At 48.3% G+C, this 17793-nt stretch overlaps 1 protein-coding gene across 1 annotated transcript in view; it reads left to right on the top strand.

Annotated features, from left to right (window-relative positions):
* Positions 1-2959: 2959 nt before the first annotated feature.
* Positions 2960-17793, top strand: part of TMEM132B (transmembrane protein 132B) — a 322459-nt gene continuing 307625 nt past the window's right edge. The window contains exon 1 of the mRNA XM_053280195.1: positions 2960-3829. Within this exon, the coding sequence (XP_053136170.1) occupies positions 3760-3829 (70 nt within the window). The 5' untranslated portion in view covers positions 2960-3759. The remainder of the gene's footprint in view (positions 3830-17793) is intronic.

Below are 17793 nucleotides of genomic sequence, written 5' to 3'. Positions count from 1 at the left end.
CATAATTAATCTATGGAATTCTCTGCCAAGGGATGTGGTACTGGCCACTAGCTTGGATGGCTTTAAAAGGGGCTTAGACAAATTCGTGGAGGACCGGTCTATCAATGGCTACTAGTCTGGTGGCTATAAGCCACCTCCAGCCTCAGAGGCACGTTGCCTCTATATACCAGTTGCAGGGGGGCAACAGCAGGAGAGAAGACATGCCTTCACCTCTTGCCTGTGGGCTTCTCAGAGGCATCTGGTGGGTCACTGTGTGAAACTGGATGCTGGACTAGATAGGGCTTGGGCCTGATCCAAAGAGAGAGAGAGAGAGAGATTTTCTCTCTCTTTCTCAAAACACTCTAGAACCCAGGCCCATCCAGTGAAACTGACTGGCAGGCAGGTCAGGATGGACAAAAGAAATTTGCTTGGCGCACTGCATAATTAGTGTGGAATTCAGTGCAGCCTTAATGGGGTAATCAGATAACCTACTTTCAATGTTTTGAGCCTATGCACAGCCGTATATAAATTCAAGCTATTTTTATGCAGGCGGATCTAGTGCACATATGTTCACTCACTTGTACCCGCCTGGGCCTTATGGTCCTCGGGTCAGGCTCTAGTCTGTTGTGGTCCCAGACGCAGCCAGTAGGGACCAGGGAAAGAGTCTTTTCACCGGACTCTGCATTTATGGACATCACCTCCCTACCCAAGGGGATTGGCCAAGACATCTCCCCCACCCCCAGGTCTGAGTTTTTTAAGATTGGCCTGGAAGACCCATCTGTTTCAGCTGGTTTTTGGATGAAAATTTTAATTGAGAAAATCTTTGAAGCTGGTTTTATGTATTTCCATTCTGCTTCCGGTTCCCTTAATGTTTGTTGCTTTCCCCCTTCCTTTCTTTTATGGTTGGGTTTCTCTCGGATGCTTTATTCTGAACCACTTTGGGACCTCTACACCCCCTGGGGGCTCCCAAACCCAATTTAGACTCGCCCGGGTGGTGTGGTCGCTGTTGACCTGTACTGTGCCAGGCAGCCGAGTGGGATTGTGACCTGTGCCTGGTACTTTAGAGATGGAGGGTGAAGTGGGGAAAGAAATGTGTGGGATCTGAGGTGCACCTAACTAATTTTGAAGCCTGGCCCTAAAGGCTTGGGGGGAGGGCCCTTGCTGGAGCTCCCCCGCTGCAAGTTAAGCATCAATCCCCCTACATCCACCCACACCCCATGACACGCCCCATATTTGTAATACATGGGTTCTTGAGAGCACAAACAGAAATCATACTCACAAGAATGTGAGAATACAAGACAGGTACATATGCAAGAGCAGAAACATTTCAACAGGCAACTTAGCATATTCACATCCCACATATTTCTCTCCCCACTCTGTCTCTAAACACCTGGCACAGGTGCTTTGCACTCGGCCTCACAGCGCAGTGTGGGCCAGCAGCCACCACACCACTCAGGAGGACTAAGGAGGATGGGGGGGGGGAGCAGGGGGGGAGGCCCTGGACTTTGGCCCCCAAGTCCAGGGGTAAGAGTGCCATTGTGTGGGATGGGAATATGTGGAGTGTTGACATGTTTCTGCAAATGCATACTTGCATAAATATACTTGATTTCTTCTATTCTTGTGAGTTCAGTTGCTGTTTGTGCCCTCAGGACCCACATATTGTTAACAATAGTGTGTGTGTGTGTGTGTGTGTGTGTGTGTAGGGGGATTATGCTTAACTTGCTGTGGTGGTGGTGGGGCTCCAAATGCCTTTAGGAACAGGCTCTAAAATTACGTAGGTGCACCTCTGCATAGGAAGCTGCCTTCTGCTGAGTCAAATCATCAGTCAATCTGCACAGATTGGAAGCAGCTGTCCAGCATTTCTGACTTCCCAGCGCGACCTAGAGATTCAGTCCTGCCAGGGATTGAATCTGGGACCTTCTGCATGCAAAGTAGAGGCTTTGCCACGGAGCTACAGCTCCAACCTCATCGCTTCACTCCCAAAATTAAAGGCATCCCATCTGCAACACAACGAACCCGGCCTTCTTGGAAGCCATGGTCACTTCCCCCCACCCGCCACCCCCATCCCTTGGCAAGAAACAAAAACGAAATCACCCCCACTGCCGCCACCCTAAATAGGTTTACAAAGCTCAGTTGGCACAACCTTCCTTCTGAGGATCGATGTCCAGGACTAGAAGTTCACTCCTGAGCATGGGAGGAGTGTCCCCTGCCCAGAGAATGGGGTTTGGGGGGGTGCAGATCCCCCTAAGCATGTGAGTAGTCCCCCACCCCACCCCACCCCATGTTGATGCTCAAAAAATTTATGGGACCTGGGGCAGGTGTGATATTGCCTCCCCAAAAGCACTTATGCATGTGTGTACAAAGTTGGGGGGGCTTGCTGGGGCAGATGGGGCAGATTGCCCCAGCCGCCCCCTACCGGCAGCCCTGCCCAACACACGTAATAGCCCAGATTTCCCTCCCCAAGTGTCCTTCCTGTCCCCCAAGCGAGGAGCTGCTCTCCATCCAAGCCTCCCCGGTCTGTAGCCTTGCATCGGATTATTGCACCTGGGCGCTGACGTCTCCCTTGTTCACACGACGCAGCCAGCCCCAAGCCAGCCCGCAGTGGCGGCCACTGGGCGGGCTTTGCCTGTCGGAATGCCCCCGTCCCGCTTGTTTGTTTCCGTTCGTTCCAGTGGCAACAATAAATAAAATAAATGCGGGCGGGGGGGGGGGGGAAGGCACCCGCTTGGAGAAGCGAGGCAGAGAGACCCGCTCTGCCTGGCTGGATCTCCTCCCCCCCCCCCCGCCTGCCTGGATCTCCTCCCCCCCCCCCGCCTGCCTGCCTCTACAAGTCCCTTTGGGCTGTCCTTCCCACCCCCGGCAAGGAGATTGGCTCAGATAGTTTGTCAATCGCAGCGCCCCCCCTCCCTCCCCCCCCCGCCATGCCATCCCACTCTTCTTCTTTTTCTCTGGCTTTGCAAGCGAGTTTGTGCCAGGAACCGAACAGGCGGGCTGTGCGCGCTTCTCTCTCCTTTCCGATCGATCCCCCCCCCCCCCGGACACGCTTTGCTTTTAAACCGGGTGGCGATGGGACCGGCGTGGAGGAAGAAGAGGGCCCCCCAGGGCAGTGGCGGCTGGCCCAGTCCCCACGATGCCGCCAGGGGGGGTCCCCAGCTGCCCCCCCAGCTGGTGTAGAAGAGCCGCGGCGGCCAGGAGCCCGTGCCTAGGAAGCGCCAGCCAGCTATGCCGCGCGGGGGGGAGGCGCACCCCGGCAAGGTCTGGAGGCGATCTGGGGGGGCTTAGCTCGCGGCTGGGGGGCGCCCCGGGCTGACTGGGAAACCGAGCTGGGGGTTCTCGGAACGACATTCCCCCCCCCCCATCTCCTGTTTACTGCTGGCTGTCCAACCCGCGGCCCCCCCGCCCCACGCCGTTTCCTGTGGGATCTAACGGCATCTTCCCTCCCCAAGGCAACGCGCCCGTCGGAACTGCTTCCTCGGGTCGATCCGGAGCAGCCGGTGGTGAGTCTGTTGAGGAAGCGCAGGTAGTTTTTTTCCTGGAGGATGGACCGCACCGCCGGGTTGCGTGGAGAACTCCAGGATCTTGCTTGTTGATACAGAGGGAAAGCCCCCCCAGGCTAAACTGAAATGCCTTTTTGAAAATCACTGGCCAAGGTCAGACCCGTTCTTGCTTAATTGGGAGCGAAGGAGGAAGACCGGACTGAAGAACTGCCGGAGTTTTGCGTTGTGCTTACTCAGCCTCCCAGCTGCTCTCTGGACACACCTGCAGCCCGAAATCACCATCATGACTCCTTGGTCTGGCTCGGAGATCTTCAAAGGTCTCTCCTCACTCCTGGTAGCCCTTTTCTGCACAGGTAAGCCCCTCAAGTGTGACCTTTCCTTTGCCAGTCCGTTATTGTTAGTCTCCCAAGTCCTTGGCAAGAGAAGTTGTGTGGAAGAGAGGGGGTGTGTTTGTGGGAGTCTCAACAAGTCGGAGAGCTGGCTTTTTGTGTTGCCTGTGGCTTCTTTCCTCATGCCCTGCAGCTAAACGGAGTGGGGAAGGCTACGATCCGCTCAGCGTTTGGATCAAAGCAGCACCTAACTGAGCAAAGAGGCACCTTTTACAAATGGTGATTCTCCTTACTGAGCAGGGGAGAGCAGCTGGCCCTATCCATCCCCAGCACAGCATGCCTCCAGTGGCTGTTGCTGGTGTCTATTTTATGTTACTTTTAAGATTATTATTAATAATAATAATAATAATTTGATTTCTATACCGCCCTTCCAAAAATGGCTCAGGGCAGTTTACACAGAGAAATAAATAAATAAATAAAATATTGTGAGCCCTTTGGGGACAGGGAGCCATTTCATTTATTTATATCAATGTAAACTGCTTTGGGAACTTTTGTTGAAAAGCAGTATATAAATATTTGTAGCCTTCGTTTGAGAAGTTTAGAATATTTTAAAAAAGCCCTGCTTATTTTCAGACCAAAGTTCTGTTTCCCCCAGGATCCTGTTTCTCGCAGAGACCATCTAGATGCCTCTGGGAAGGCCACAGCCCTCCCCTCTGCAAATGTTGTTTGGAGGTAGACTGCCTCTGGATATGGAGGTCCCATTTCACTATCCGAATAGCCCTTGCCAGATCTCTCCTTGTCCATGAATAAGCCTGATTGCCCCTTAAAAACCATCTAAACTGGTGCCCGTCACTCCATTCTTGGGCAAATTCCACAAATGATTTGGAGGTTGTGTGAAGGATAAGGTTTAAATGTTGTCCGTTCTGAATTTCTGCTGTTCGGTTTTGTCGGGTGACCTAGCAGGGTCTGAACTGACAGTGACTAACCAGGAAAGAGATCTTGGTGTGATGGTCAATGTGGGGAGGAATAAATTGTCAGTTTCATCCTGGGGATGATTAGGAAAGGAATCGGGGACAAAGCTGACTAATCCACATTTCCATCCTTCACATACACCTGGAAGGCAGGATCCTGAGTGTCTGCCTGTGGTGACAGAATACCTCTGTACATGCTCAAGAGCCTCTTCCTTCTTCACACAGGGAAGCTTCCCAGAGGCATCTGATTGGCCTCTGTGGGTAACAAGTAGTTGCTCTAGGAGGATTCTTCTTAAGGTGCCCCGAAACTTGTTTTTAGCACCTGAGAGTAGCTTGAGTGCTGGCTTGATCTCAGCCATGCCTACGACAATCCTGCAGATGGAAGACTGAAGCTGTGGAGAAAGTAGTCATCCACTGAGTTGAAGGCAGATGTCAGATTGGAACGGGAGGCTTCCTGGCTCTCCTGATCAGCCGGCTTCACCACATTTGCCATGTGGAAACTGTCCTTCCTAACTCCACAGAGTCCTTTTAGCTTCATCACCACTGCGGAAGACTAAGGTTGCCACTCCCTTCTGCTCCTCAAGCTCCTGTGCCTTTAACAGATACACTGCAGCTGATGCAACAGGTGAAGTTTTTCTGGTCACTGGTGACCGTTGAAATAGAAGTGTGTTCGAGCCAGCATGGTGTAGTGGTTAGAGTGCTGGACTAGGACCGGGGAGACCCGAGTTCAAATCCCCATTCAGCCATGGAACTAGCTGGGTGACTCTGGGCCAGTCACTTCTCTCTCAGCCTAACCTATTTCACAGGGTTGTTGTGAAAGAGAAACTCAAGTATGTAGTACACCGCTCTGGGCTCCTTGGAGGAAGAGTGGGATATAAATGTAATAACAAAAATAAAATAATAATAATAATAATAATAATTTATTTATTTATTGTTACATTTATATACCACCTTTCGTTAAAAGACAACCCCAAGGCGGTTTAATTAATAATAATTATTAATAATTATTAATAATTAATAATTAATAATAATACTTGTACTGAGTCAGACTACTGTTCCATCTAGCTCAGTACTGTCAACACTGACTGGCAGTGGCTGTCCAAGGTTTCAGGCAGGAGTAACTCTCAGCCCTATCTGGAGATGCTGCCAGGGAGTTAATTTGGGACCTTCTCCATGCAAAGCAGATGCTCTCCCACTGAGCTAAGGTTCCATCTCCAAATGGATTTTTGTTGGAGCTGTGAACAAGAGGTATCCCCAGAGTTCCCCAGGCAGCTTCTCATCCAGAGTTCAGATCTCGACCTGTTTAGCTTCAGCAAGGTGGTAGTAGTATCCTGCGTACATTTGTTCCTTAATAATAAAAACAGGAGGGGTATGTTTCACTCCTGTGGCCCTAAATCCTTTTAAGGCATCCGAGAGTAAGAGCAATCGGTCCCCCCACCAGCCCCAGAAACTCAGCCCTTATTTCTTCACCCATTACTGTTCAGAACATGTCTCTTGATGAGAAGGAGGTGAGCCCCGGGTAGCAACTCATTCAGAGAGGCAGTGGTGAACCTCTTCTAAGGCCGGGCAGTTCAGCTGCACGTTTCTGCTAACAGTCATTGAATGATCTGCTAATGCCTAACACAAAGTCATTACAGAATTAGCCGCCTTGCAGATTGGCTGATTGACAGGAGGCCGGCGCAGAGTACTAAATCAGGCAGAGAGGCAGCAGACAGCCTCTTCTGTTGATGGGTGCCTTGAGCTTGGAGGAGCCAGAAATTATTTAATTTTCTTCTTGTGGCGTGCTTTGGGAATGGGATTTAATTAATTAAAAGCCTTTTTACCCTGCCCTTCAGCCAACAAAGCTCCCCGAGCGGCTTGCATAAAATCAATAACGAATCATTAAAAGAATAAAACAGGTTTTTTTTTCTCGCCTTGATGGTTCCTCCTCTTTCTCTCAGGGCTGTTTGTGGTATTGCTGGCCTCTCTGGGACTGGAGGAAGGACCCAGGCCCAGTGGGTGAAGCAGCAACATGCCGAGACGGCGTTGGGGATGCTTTTTTTTGCACCAGCAGCTTCTCATCCTCCGCCTCCACATTATGACACATTACAGTGATCAAATGCATACTCAGGATTTAGGGTCCTCTTTGGAGATGCCGGGGATCGAACTTGGAACTGTCTGTGTGCCTGCTTCTTGTGCTTTAGGCAGAAGCACTAAGGATGGTCTTCTCTGAGGATGGTTAGCTCTTCCTTGGAAAATAACCCATATTATTTCAGCTGTAAGTGCGTTGGGCTTTCATTCTGGGGAAAACTGTGCCTGTTACCTGATGTTTGGGGAAACTGAGCCATATATTGGCTTGACCCACTAGGACTGCTATCCTTTTGCAGGATAACTTATTACTTTAGTTGGAAAGTTCCCAACTAAATTTCTCTGGAGTTACTCTAAAGTTCAACAGGACTTTGTCTAGTCAGTTTCGTCAAATGTCAGCCTTTGTTTCTAGAGTTGGGTGTTGCTGAACCCATTTGTACATTTTCCATTTGGGAAAAAAATTTTAGGCATGTGCAGACACCCCCCCCTTGTCTCAAAGAATCTTGTTTGGCTTCCCCTGTGATGATCCTCAGATCTTTCTCCTTGGGAGAAATCCCCCAAATCATTCTTAATTTCACTTGGTACTTTCCCAGACAGCAGATTTTACTGCAGGTTTTCTGTGAGGCTTTTACTGTGAGTTTGAAGTTGCGCCCCACAAAACCAATGCAAAAAGTGGATTTTTAAAACTTTGGATATAAATTGGGCTGTACTATAATGTGCAATGAAAAACCCAAATTGTGTGTGAAGTGCTCCCTGATAGCTTACAGGGACTTGTGGGTAAATCTGGCCAATATGTGAACGCACATCTCCATTCCAGAGAAGATGCAAACTCAAAGTTGGGTGTGAAAAACTTGGTGCAGAACTTTGGTGTTGCCTCCAGGAATGCTCAGAAAATCACGTAATCCTAATGGGCTTTTTCTGATGAATGTATATCAGATTGATCTGTGCAGGTCTGGAATCTCTAGGCCTTCTTGTAAGGTGTTTTTTGTATGGGATGAGGGCAAAGAGGTTTTCAGGTATGCAAAGATGAAGAATTTCTATTTGTCTTTGAAGGGTGACAAAATGTTGGATGATCCAGGTTCCTTTCTAGGAACTGATCTTCCAGAGGAGTTCATCCAAATCTGTCCTGTCTGCTCTTTTTAGTGACTGGGGTAGGTGGAAACATGACAAAGGTGTATAAAATTGTGCATGGTGGATCAGGTGGCTAGATGTTTTTCTCCCTCTCTCATAATAATAAAGTTAGTTAGGAGAGGAGAGCTGGTCTTGTGGTAGCAAGCATGACTTGTCCCCATAGCTAAGCAGGGTCTGCCCTGGTTGCATTTGAATGGGAGACTTGATGTGTGAGCACTGTAAGAGATTCCCCTCAGGGGATGGGGCCACTCTGGGAAGAGCAGAAGGTTTCACGTTTCCTCCCTGGCTTCTCCAAGATAGGGCTGAGAGAGATTCCTGCCTGCAACCTTGGAGAAGCTGCTGCCAGTCTGTGAAGACGATACTGAGCTAGATAGACCAATGGTCTGACTCAGTATATGGCTGTTTCCTATGTTTCCTAAAGTGTGGGGTCATGTGTTGAGGTTAAATGCTGGGAGATTCAGAACAGAGAAAAGGGAGTACTTTTAAAAACAAAGTCTGTAGTTAGGACAATGGAATTTGCTGCTGCCAAATGTGGTTTAAAAGGAGATTAGACTAATTCATGGAGGATCGGGGTTTCAATGCATGGTTGCTAGCCTGCATAGCTGTGTAGTTCCACCAGGATCAGAGTGGGGAGGCCCTGAACACCAGGTGTGAGGGTGCACCCACGGGAGGGGGGGTGGCACCCCCAATGCACCTGGCAGGCCATTGCATTGATGCAGAATCCTGGACTAGAAGGGCCTTGGGCCTGATCCAACAGGGATTTTTCTTATGTTCTTAATTACAAGGACAACAGATTGTGGCTGGATATTAGGGATAACTTCTGACTGTAAGAGCTGTTTGACCGTGGAACTGTCTGCCTCATGCTGGGGTGGGCCCTCTTCCATTGGAGATGGTCAAATGGACAACCATTTGTCAGGGAGGCTGCAGCAGTTTTCTGTACTGAGCCGGGGTTGGGAACCCTGGAACATAGGCAGCTGCCTTCTACTGAGTCAGACCATTGGTGCATCTAGCTCAGTGTTGTCTACACAGGCTGGCAGCGGCATCTCCAAGGTTGCAGACAGGAATCTCTCTCAGCCCTATCTTGGAAATACCAGGAAGGGAACTTGAAACTTTCTGCTCTTCCCAGAGCGGCCCTATCCCCCAAGGGGATTATCTTGCACTGATCACACATGTAGTCTCCCATTCATATGCAATCAGGGCAGATCCTGCTTAGCAAAGGGGACAATTTATGCTTGCTACCACAAGACCAGCTTTCCAGAAGACCTCTAAGGTCCCTTCCAACTGGAGTATTCAATTTTTGTTTTTGTTCCCCGCAGCACCATGGTATGCACCCATCTTCAGATGAGTTTGGGGATTGTTGGCTTAGAGAAGAGTTCTGCTCTGTGCACTTTGAAACGAGTTAACCAACCTTTCGCCTTCCAAAAAAAAAAAAAAAGTACTGAAAAGTATAGATATTGTCCTACTAGTCAGGAGGGGAACCTCCCCCGCCCCTGAATCCTAGCATTTCCAGCCTTCTTCTTGAACATCTCCGTGGAATTGTGTTGCCTGACTAAGTTGAACTTGCTGGCCGTTTTGTAAGGAATTACTGAGGCGAAACGTTGGCTGATCTATGTTGACAGTTTCTTCGTCTCTCTCTTTAAAGTAATGAAAATCTAGGAAGCCGAGTTGGGTGGTGAGAAGGCCATTGTGCCACATTTCTTGAGTTTAATCAAGTTGTTGGAGGCATAATGGGATTCAGGCACATGCTGTATGGCTTCCTCTGGTTACTAAATGCTAACAGGGGATATCTTTTAAAAAAAGGATGGGAGAGAGAGAGAGACAGAGCTTAGCTGGCCGTCTCTGGAATACATCCATGGTTGCTCCTTTTTGAGCTCTGAATAAAACTTCTGTGTAGCTTTATCCGGAGATTGGGATACAGCAGGGGTTTTCAAACTGGGGTCTCCAGATTGTACATTTGGGGACCCAAGTCTGAGAACTCCTGGGGTCCAATGTCCTCCATTGAAAAAGCACCATGAAGTATTAGCATGATGTGGGAATCTTATATCCGGATCCTGAATTTGGGCACTGAATAATACTTGCTTGTTTTGGAAATACATTATTGCAGGGGGATTTTTGGGGGGGGGGGGGGTTCAGTGCTAGGGATACCAAGAACCTAATGACTTTCACCTGATTCCAGATAAACTGAGATGAGCAAAGTTTAATCATCACATAATATTTCATATGCAGGGTTGTAGAAAGAAACCACTGAATTTGAAAAACAAATAACTGCTTAGTTTGCTTATGCATTTATTATGTTCTTCAAATTCAGTGGTTTCTTCTAGAACCCTTCATTTGATCTTTGAAATATTATGTGGTTAAACTTTGCTCGTCTGGGTTTATTTGGAATCAGGTGAAAATTGTTAAATGAAAAGGGAGTTTCTAGTCCTCATGATGGGTGGAAACTTTGAGAAGAATCAGGCAATGACCACTGAGGGTCATTGAGGGACCACTGAGGGACAGGTCTCTTAGGTTTGGCTTCTAGTAGATAAATATTCAAATAAAAGAAAGTTCAGGGGCATAGTTCAGCTTACATTTGTCACATATGTGAAGAGCTGGTTCACATATGTCCCATATTTACCAGAATAGGTTTTAAGGTGATCCCCCTCCCCAAAAGTAAATACAGGTAAATACCTGCATTTACTTGAACTCTGAATTTAAGATGAACTCCCAACTTCACATATTAAAAAACCTAGTCTTGGATTCAGATAAATACAATATGTTTATTCTTTAGTTGCTGTTCCTTTATATCCTGTTTTGTCTCCAAGCTGCTGATGGTGGTGTGTGCTTGATTCTCTCTCTCATTTTCACAATGACCCTATGAAGTAGGTTAGGCTCGGAGAGAACGGTTGATCCAAAGTAATCCAGTTGTTTTTAATGATGAGTTGTTGTCCTAGGTCCTAGTCCAACCACTGCGTCATTCTGACTCACGTTGGAAGATAGTGGACATGGGGTACCCAGGCAGCCTCGCATCCAGGCATCAAGCAGACCTGGACCTGCTCAGCAGGTCCAGTGGACTTCATTATATTTGGATATGTATCTTCCAGTGATCTGCACGGTCGCTGCATCATGTGCCTTCAGGCTCTAGTCTGGGCCTACTGATGTGCAGTTGATTACTGTAAGGATGTGCATGAAATCTGCACAAATCAAATAGATTAGAATGAGCAACCATTGAATAGAGTGGAGATTCATTCAAATCAAGTCGACAGTATTCGAAACTATTTGAACGAATCTCCAATGTTTTGAATTATAATCGATTCCGATTCAATTCAAATTCGAATAGATTCATGTGAAATTCTTGCACATCCCTAGATTCTTGTCCATAAAAAAAGCATTATTTTTGAGGTGATGTTGGACTTGTGGAGGGCTGAACATCTGTGTGTGGACCAAAGTGTGGAATTAATGGGATGGGACTCAGTGGTGGTCGGCTTTGACTTGTAGCAACTTGTGCAGTACGTTGCCAGCAATCTGTATTGCAGAATAAGCTATTGTGCACGTTGACATTTATGGAATATTTGGTGCTCCAGAAATCTACAAATGCGGACCAAAATAATTCGGCTTGTTGTCAGCCTTCCCAGATTCATACACATGCAGGCAAGTTTAGCCCTTTGATCTGTTTTTCAGGTTTTGCTCTGCTGTTTGTGAGCAGATGGGATTGCAGGTTTACACCATTTGCTGGCAATCGATATTCTGGCCGTTTACAGGTTTGCAATCAGTTCGGAGTGTTCTGGTTTCAGAAAACCTACCTAGCAAGATGTTGCATGGGTCTGGTTAGACATTGTTTTCTGTTTAGCTGCCTGTGTTGCTTTGTGCCACTCATCTGCAGGCTGCTTCTAGTCCATCTGTGCCTAGAACTATTCAGGCTCCCTGCGGTGACCACAGGCCTACTCACATAGGCTATTGCCAAAAGTCTAAAATGGTTTCCCTAGTTCTCTCACATGGCCATCTCATCCTGAGGCCTTCTGGGCATGCCTCTTTAAGAGGCAGTATGCAAAAGACAGGACTGCCTCTGCTCTCACTGGAATAGGAGGAGAGCTGGTCTTGTGGTAGCAAGCATGAATTGTCTCCTTTGCTAAGCAGCGTCTACCCTGGTTTGCATCTGAATGGGAGACTATATGGGTGAGAACTATACGTTATTCCCCTCAGGGGTTGGGGCTGCTCTGGAAAGAACATTTGCATGCTTGCAGGCAGAAGGTTTCAAGTTCCCTCCCTGGCAGCATCTCCAAGATAGGGCTGTGAGAGATACCTGCCTGCAACCTTGGAGAAGCCACTGCCAGTCCGGGTAGATAATATTGAGCTAGATGGACCAATGGCCTGACTCAGTATATGGCAGCTTCCTATGTTCCTAGGATTTGGAATTCCCTGCCCCACAAAATATGCTCCCTTCCCTATTGGTTGGACATTTATTGATATTTCATAAAAGGCTGTAGATGTTTTTGTTCTGGCAGACTATTGGACTAACTTTGATATATGGTGGTTTTCTACTTTCTCCTGCTTTTTGCTGTATTTTAAAATAGTTTTGTTGTAAATTCCCTTGGGTGCCTCTGAACTGATATAGAAAGGTGGGGTACATTTTTTATTTAATAATGCTAAAAAATCTGTCAGGGTATCCCCCCTAGAATCCTGGGAATGGTCATTCACTGAAGGGGCCAAGAATTCTCTTTTCCAAAAGCCTTGCTTCCTCCCTGCCACGCACACCACTCTATCCTCACCATCTCCTATATCTTCCAGGGCAGGGCTCCCAAAGTTTGGTCCCCAGATTTTGTTGGATTAAAAATCTATAGGAACATAGGAAGCTGCCATCGACTGAGTCAGCCCACTGGCCCATCTAGCTCAGCATTGTTTATTGGGACTTGCAGCAGATCTCCAGGGTTTCAGGCAGGAGCCTTTCCCACCCCTACATGGAGGTCCCAGCTGTCAAACAGGGATGCTTCTGCAGGCAAAATTGTTGCACAACCACTGACCTACAGCTCAGTCTTGGCTATCATGGCCAGAGATGATGGGAGTTGTAGTCTAACAACATTAGCAACCCCGGTCTGGGAACGCCTTGGGGTTGTCTTTTAACGAAAGGCGGTATATAAATGCAACAATAAAATAAAAATAAATGCAACAATAAAACCCCCCTGCTGTAGGGGGTCTTGCTTCCTGCTTTGGGGAAACTGAGTTCTCTGCAATCCACCCCCTGCCATGGTCTTGTTTACCCCTTTTGAAAATTCTCCATCACGCCATGCTACCCTTTCCTGCTTATTTTGCAAAACAGACCATAGCTCTGTGTGTGTGTGTGAGAGAGAGAGAAAAGAGTGAATGAGTGAAAGTGGCAAAGTCACGTGGGGGCACTTTTTCTCATCATAAATCCTTCTGGCAAATTCGCAGATCTGGAGTCGCAAATTACATTTTTCTTTCTCCCAACGGCGCGCTTGGGCCGGTGTTTTATCAACTCTTCCTGGGGAACGTAGCAAAATCGGGTCCTGTCTTTGATGCTCAGATGAATAGAATGAGTGGGGAGTGAGGCAGTGGCATCGTCAGGCCTGAATGGGACGGTGTGCAAGGGTTTGGGGGGAGGGCAAATTTTTTTTGGGGGGGCCCTCCTTTTGGCAGGGTGTTCCCAGCCCCTCCTGCTATAGGGATAGCAGGCAGCAAGCTTCTGCCCGAGAGATTCAGACAGCAGACTGACGGATGCAGAAGGCAACATCAAAAGTAGGATTGGAACTCGTTAAAAGAGAATGGGTTGTCTGGGTGTGTCTGCCACACTTGGTGGTAGTGCAACTGTGTGCATGCCGAATTTCCCAGGTTCAGTCTCGGGCCTGGCCACATCTCCAAGTAAGACTGGGAAAGGCTCCTGACTGAAACCTTGAAGAGATGCTGCCAGTCAGAGTAGAAGATGCACTTCGAGATGGACAAAGTATCAGACTCCATATGCGTTACCTGATCTAGCATCCCCTTTCCAACAGCTGGTGGCCAGATGCCTCTAGATCAGTGATTCTCAAACTTGGGTCCTCAGGTGTTATTGGACTTCAACTCCCATAATCCCCAACCAAAGGCCACTGGGGCTGGGGATTATGGGAGTTGAAGTCCAATAACACCTGAGGACCCAAGTTTGAGAATCCTTGCTCTAGATGTTTGCTGTGCAGAGCATGAAAGCAAGAGACTTCTCCTCACTGTTGCTCCTCAATGACACCTGTTTAGGGGCAGTCAGGCAGAAGTCCACCCTCTCCAAGGATTCCCAAACCCCGTTGGTGAATGTATGCAGATCCACAAAATCTAAAGACAGCCCTAAAATATGCATCTATATGGGTATTTTGCTATTTACGGCGCTTATATTCTGCCGTTCCTCTAAGGAGCTCAGGGCAGGATTTATGATCTCTTCCCCCACCATTTGATTCTGACAACAATCCTGTGAGGCAGGTTAGGATGGGAGAAAGTCTCTGGTCTAAGGTTAGCCAGCAAGCTTCATGGCTCAGCGAGGAAGGAGCTCAACCCGGGCGTTCTCAGTCCTACCCTCTGGAGGAGCCGAGGCTTGAGGGAGGGGATGGAAGGAAGGAACTGACAGGAGGGGATCTGGGAGCAGAGCAGAATCGGAGCTCAGCCTTCGATTTACACAGGGGCCTGGGTGATTGTGTGCAGACCCCTCTTCTTGCCAGGAGATCTACCTAGCACTGACTCTCTGGCACATCCTCCGCCCCCCTCCTCTGGTCCTGAGTCCCACCAACATCCTCTAGGTCTTTGCCTTCTCCCCCCACCCCGTCAAAAACCAGGGTGAAAAATGCACCTCCCCTGACTGGCGGAGATCTAGGGCATGCCTGTGGGACTCTGAGGTCTGGCTGGGAAAGCAGAGGAGGCCAGCACAAGCACCCGGACAGCAGTGGAAATTCCTGGTTTTGGAGCTGCCCCCTTGGTGCTGCAAACCCAGTATAAATATGACGAATATTTATATACCGCTTTTCAGCCAAAGTTCCCAAAGTAGCTTACACAGATATAAATAAATAAAATAAATGGTTGCCTGTCCCCAAAGGGCTCACAGTCTAAAAAGGAAACCAGCAACAACCCCTGGAGGGATGCTGTGCTGGGGACGGATATGGCCAGTTACTCTCTCCCCGCTCAATAAAGAGAATCACCACTTTTTCAAAGGTGCCTCTTTGCTCAGTTAGCAGGGGAGGGGGCCAGCCATTGAGGGGGTACCCAGCAAGGGGGGGGGGCAGCCACACCAGATTGATGGGCGTGCCCTGTATGCTCAATGACAGATCTGCCTGTGGAGTAGGGGGTTAGAGGCAAAGGAGGATGCATACAAACTAAATACATAAGTACATGCAAGGGCTTAATGTCCTGCAAATTTCTTAGGGTAGGCAGCATTGCTGTATTTTTCTTTTAAAACAACAACAACAACCTTAAGAGGATTATTCAAATTTATGTATCTTTAGCCTCGATAACAAAGTGGAACCTCCATGTCCAGGAACAGTCTACTAGGGCTTAGGGGAATCAGACCAGATTCCTGAAAGGAGGCAAAGAAATAAATTGCATTTGACTGGAGTTTTCAAGGAGCAAGCAGTGGAATGAGTGCTTTCTCCCTCCCCCTGCTGCTTCGTTCTTCTTGTCTTCTCCAGTGTGGGTAGCTACCATGGTGAGGATGTGTTGTGGGTGTAGTTCTTTGAGTGATTATCATTATGGAAATGCTGCAATTTCATCCAGCAATGGAGAAAAGAAACCTGTAAAAAGATGTTTGCAGTCGCTCCTGGTTTCTTCTTGATGATGGATCCCTTGGGGTTCCAGAAACTGACACTCCGGTGTGGCCGGTTTCTGTTTTGGAGACAGATGGAGTGAGCACATATCTTAATTCTGGAGGCTGCCAGCTAGGGAACCAAAGAGATCTAGTGGTACTGAAGGGTGGATTTCGCACACATATATTTTAACTAATCAGACAGATCTTGGTCTGAAGGCCTCTATAAAAAGTAGAAAAATCCACATTGCTGTGGCTGTTGTATTTCCCCCCTTTAAATTATCATCTTCAATTTGTCAAGCTCACTCTTGGAGCACTGTTTGCCGGTGTCTGACTCTTTAGCTGATCAATTGCACCTCTCTAGGTTTTGGGCTCTAAAATAGTTACATTAAAAAAAGATCGATGCCATCCAAATTGGATTTGGTATATTTTATTATTGGGGATGATACAGCTTTGAAGAGGCTTCTTGCTCGGAGAACTTTGCTGCCTGTGCAATTAGGAGCGAGGGATTGGCCCCAGGGTATGTCCCCATCAACAGATTTGGCCATAGCTGGAAATGAGATCGCCCCTTGGCACTGGCTGGGCTGAAAACATATGAGTAAGCCCGTTGATATTTCTAGCTCAGACACACAAGGAGCAGGCACATTTCATGCTTGCATAGGAAGGGCGTTATCCTGAGTTGGAGCTTTAGTCCAACTAGCTTAGTATTGTCTACACAGACTGGCAGCAGCTTCTCCAAGGTTGCAGGCAGGAGTCTCTCTCAGCCCTATCTTGGAGATGCTGCCAGGGAGGGGACTTGGAACCTTCTGCTCTTCCCAGAGCACCTCCATCCCCTGAGCGGAATATCTTACAGTGCTCACACTTCTAGTCTCCCATTTAAATGCAACCAGGATGGACCCGGCTTAACAAAGGGGAGATATTTTGCTTGATACTACAAGACCAGCTCTCCTCTGCTCAAAAAAAGTCAGACATCAGCAACATCCACTGGAGGGATGCTGTGCTGGGGATGGAGAGGGCCAGTTAGGAACATAGGAAACTGCCATATAGTGAGTCAGACCATAGGTCCATCTCTCTCAGTATTGTCTACCCAGACTGGCAGCGGCTTCTCCAAGGTTGCAGGTAGGACTCTCTCTCAGCCCTCTCTTGGAGATGCTGCCAGGGAGGGAACTTGGAACCTTCTTCTGCTCTTCCCAGAGCGGCTCTATCCCCTGAAGGGGAATATCTTACAGTGCTCACACTTCTAGTCTCCCTTCCATATGCAACCAGGGCAGACCCTGCTTAGCTTAACAAGTCATGCTTGCTACCACAAGACCAGCTCTCTTCCCTGGGGAGAGCGTAAAAGCTGCCTGGAGCTTTAGGAGCCACCATGGGGGCAGCATGCAAGTGGAGCAGGAATGGGGGATTGGAGGGCTGTGAGGTGGCAAGGAGGAAGCCTCGGGGGCTGGGTGTGGGGCGAGGTAGCCCAGGCAGTGGCCCCTGGAGGTGGGTGGCTTGTGTTCTTTGAACACTTCCGCTCAGTTATAGCTCCGCCCCCGATTAAGGGGGTTGGCCTCCTGTTGTTGGATTTGCTCTAGCTGCAAGTCATGTTGTCCTCACCATCATGGAGAGAGAGTGGACAGAGAGAAATGTTTCTCCCTTTCTCATAGTGCTAGAACCGTGAGTCATCCTATGAAACTGAAGGCTGGGGATTTTAGGAACAACAAAAGAAAGTACTTCTTCCATACAACGTGTAATAAATCAATGGAATTCTCTGACACAGGAAGTGGTGAGAGCCACTAGCCTGGATGGAGGACAGGTCTATCAATGGCTACTAGCCTGGTGGCTATCAGCTACCCTCAACCTCCAAGGGAGGATGCCTCTAGATACCAGTTGTGATGGAGTAACAGGAGGAGAGAGGTCATGCCCTCACCTCTTGCCTGTGGGCTTCTCAGAGGCATCTGATGGGCCACTGTGTGGGAAACCAGATGCTGGACTCAATAGGCCTTGGGCCTGATACAACAGGGCTGCTCTTAGGTTAAGGAAGACAACTTTCTAATACCAGAACTGGTGTGTACCTGTGTGTAGTGTGA

Source organism: Hemicordylus capensis, chromosome 15 (genome assembly GCF_027244095.1).
Source record: "Hemicordylus capensis ecotype Gifberg chromosome 15, rHemCap1.1.pri, whole genome shotgun sequence".
NCBI classification, from domain to species: Eukaryota; Metazoa; Chordata; class Lepidosauria; order Squamata; family Cordylidae; genus Hemicordylus; species Hemicordylus capensis.
This window is presented reverse-complemented; position numbering and strand designations above follow the sequence as displayed.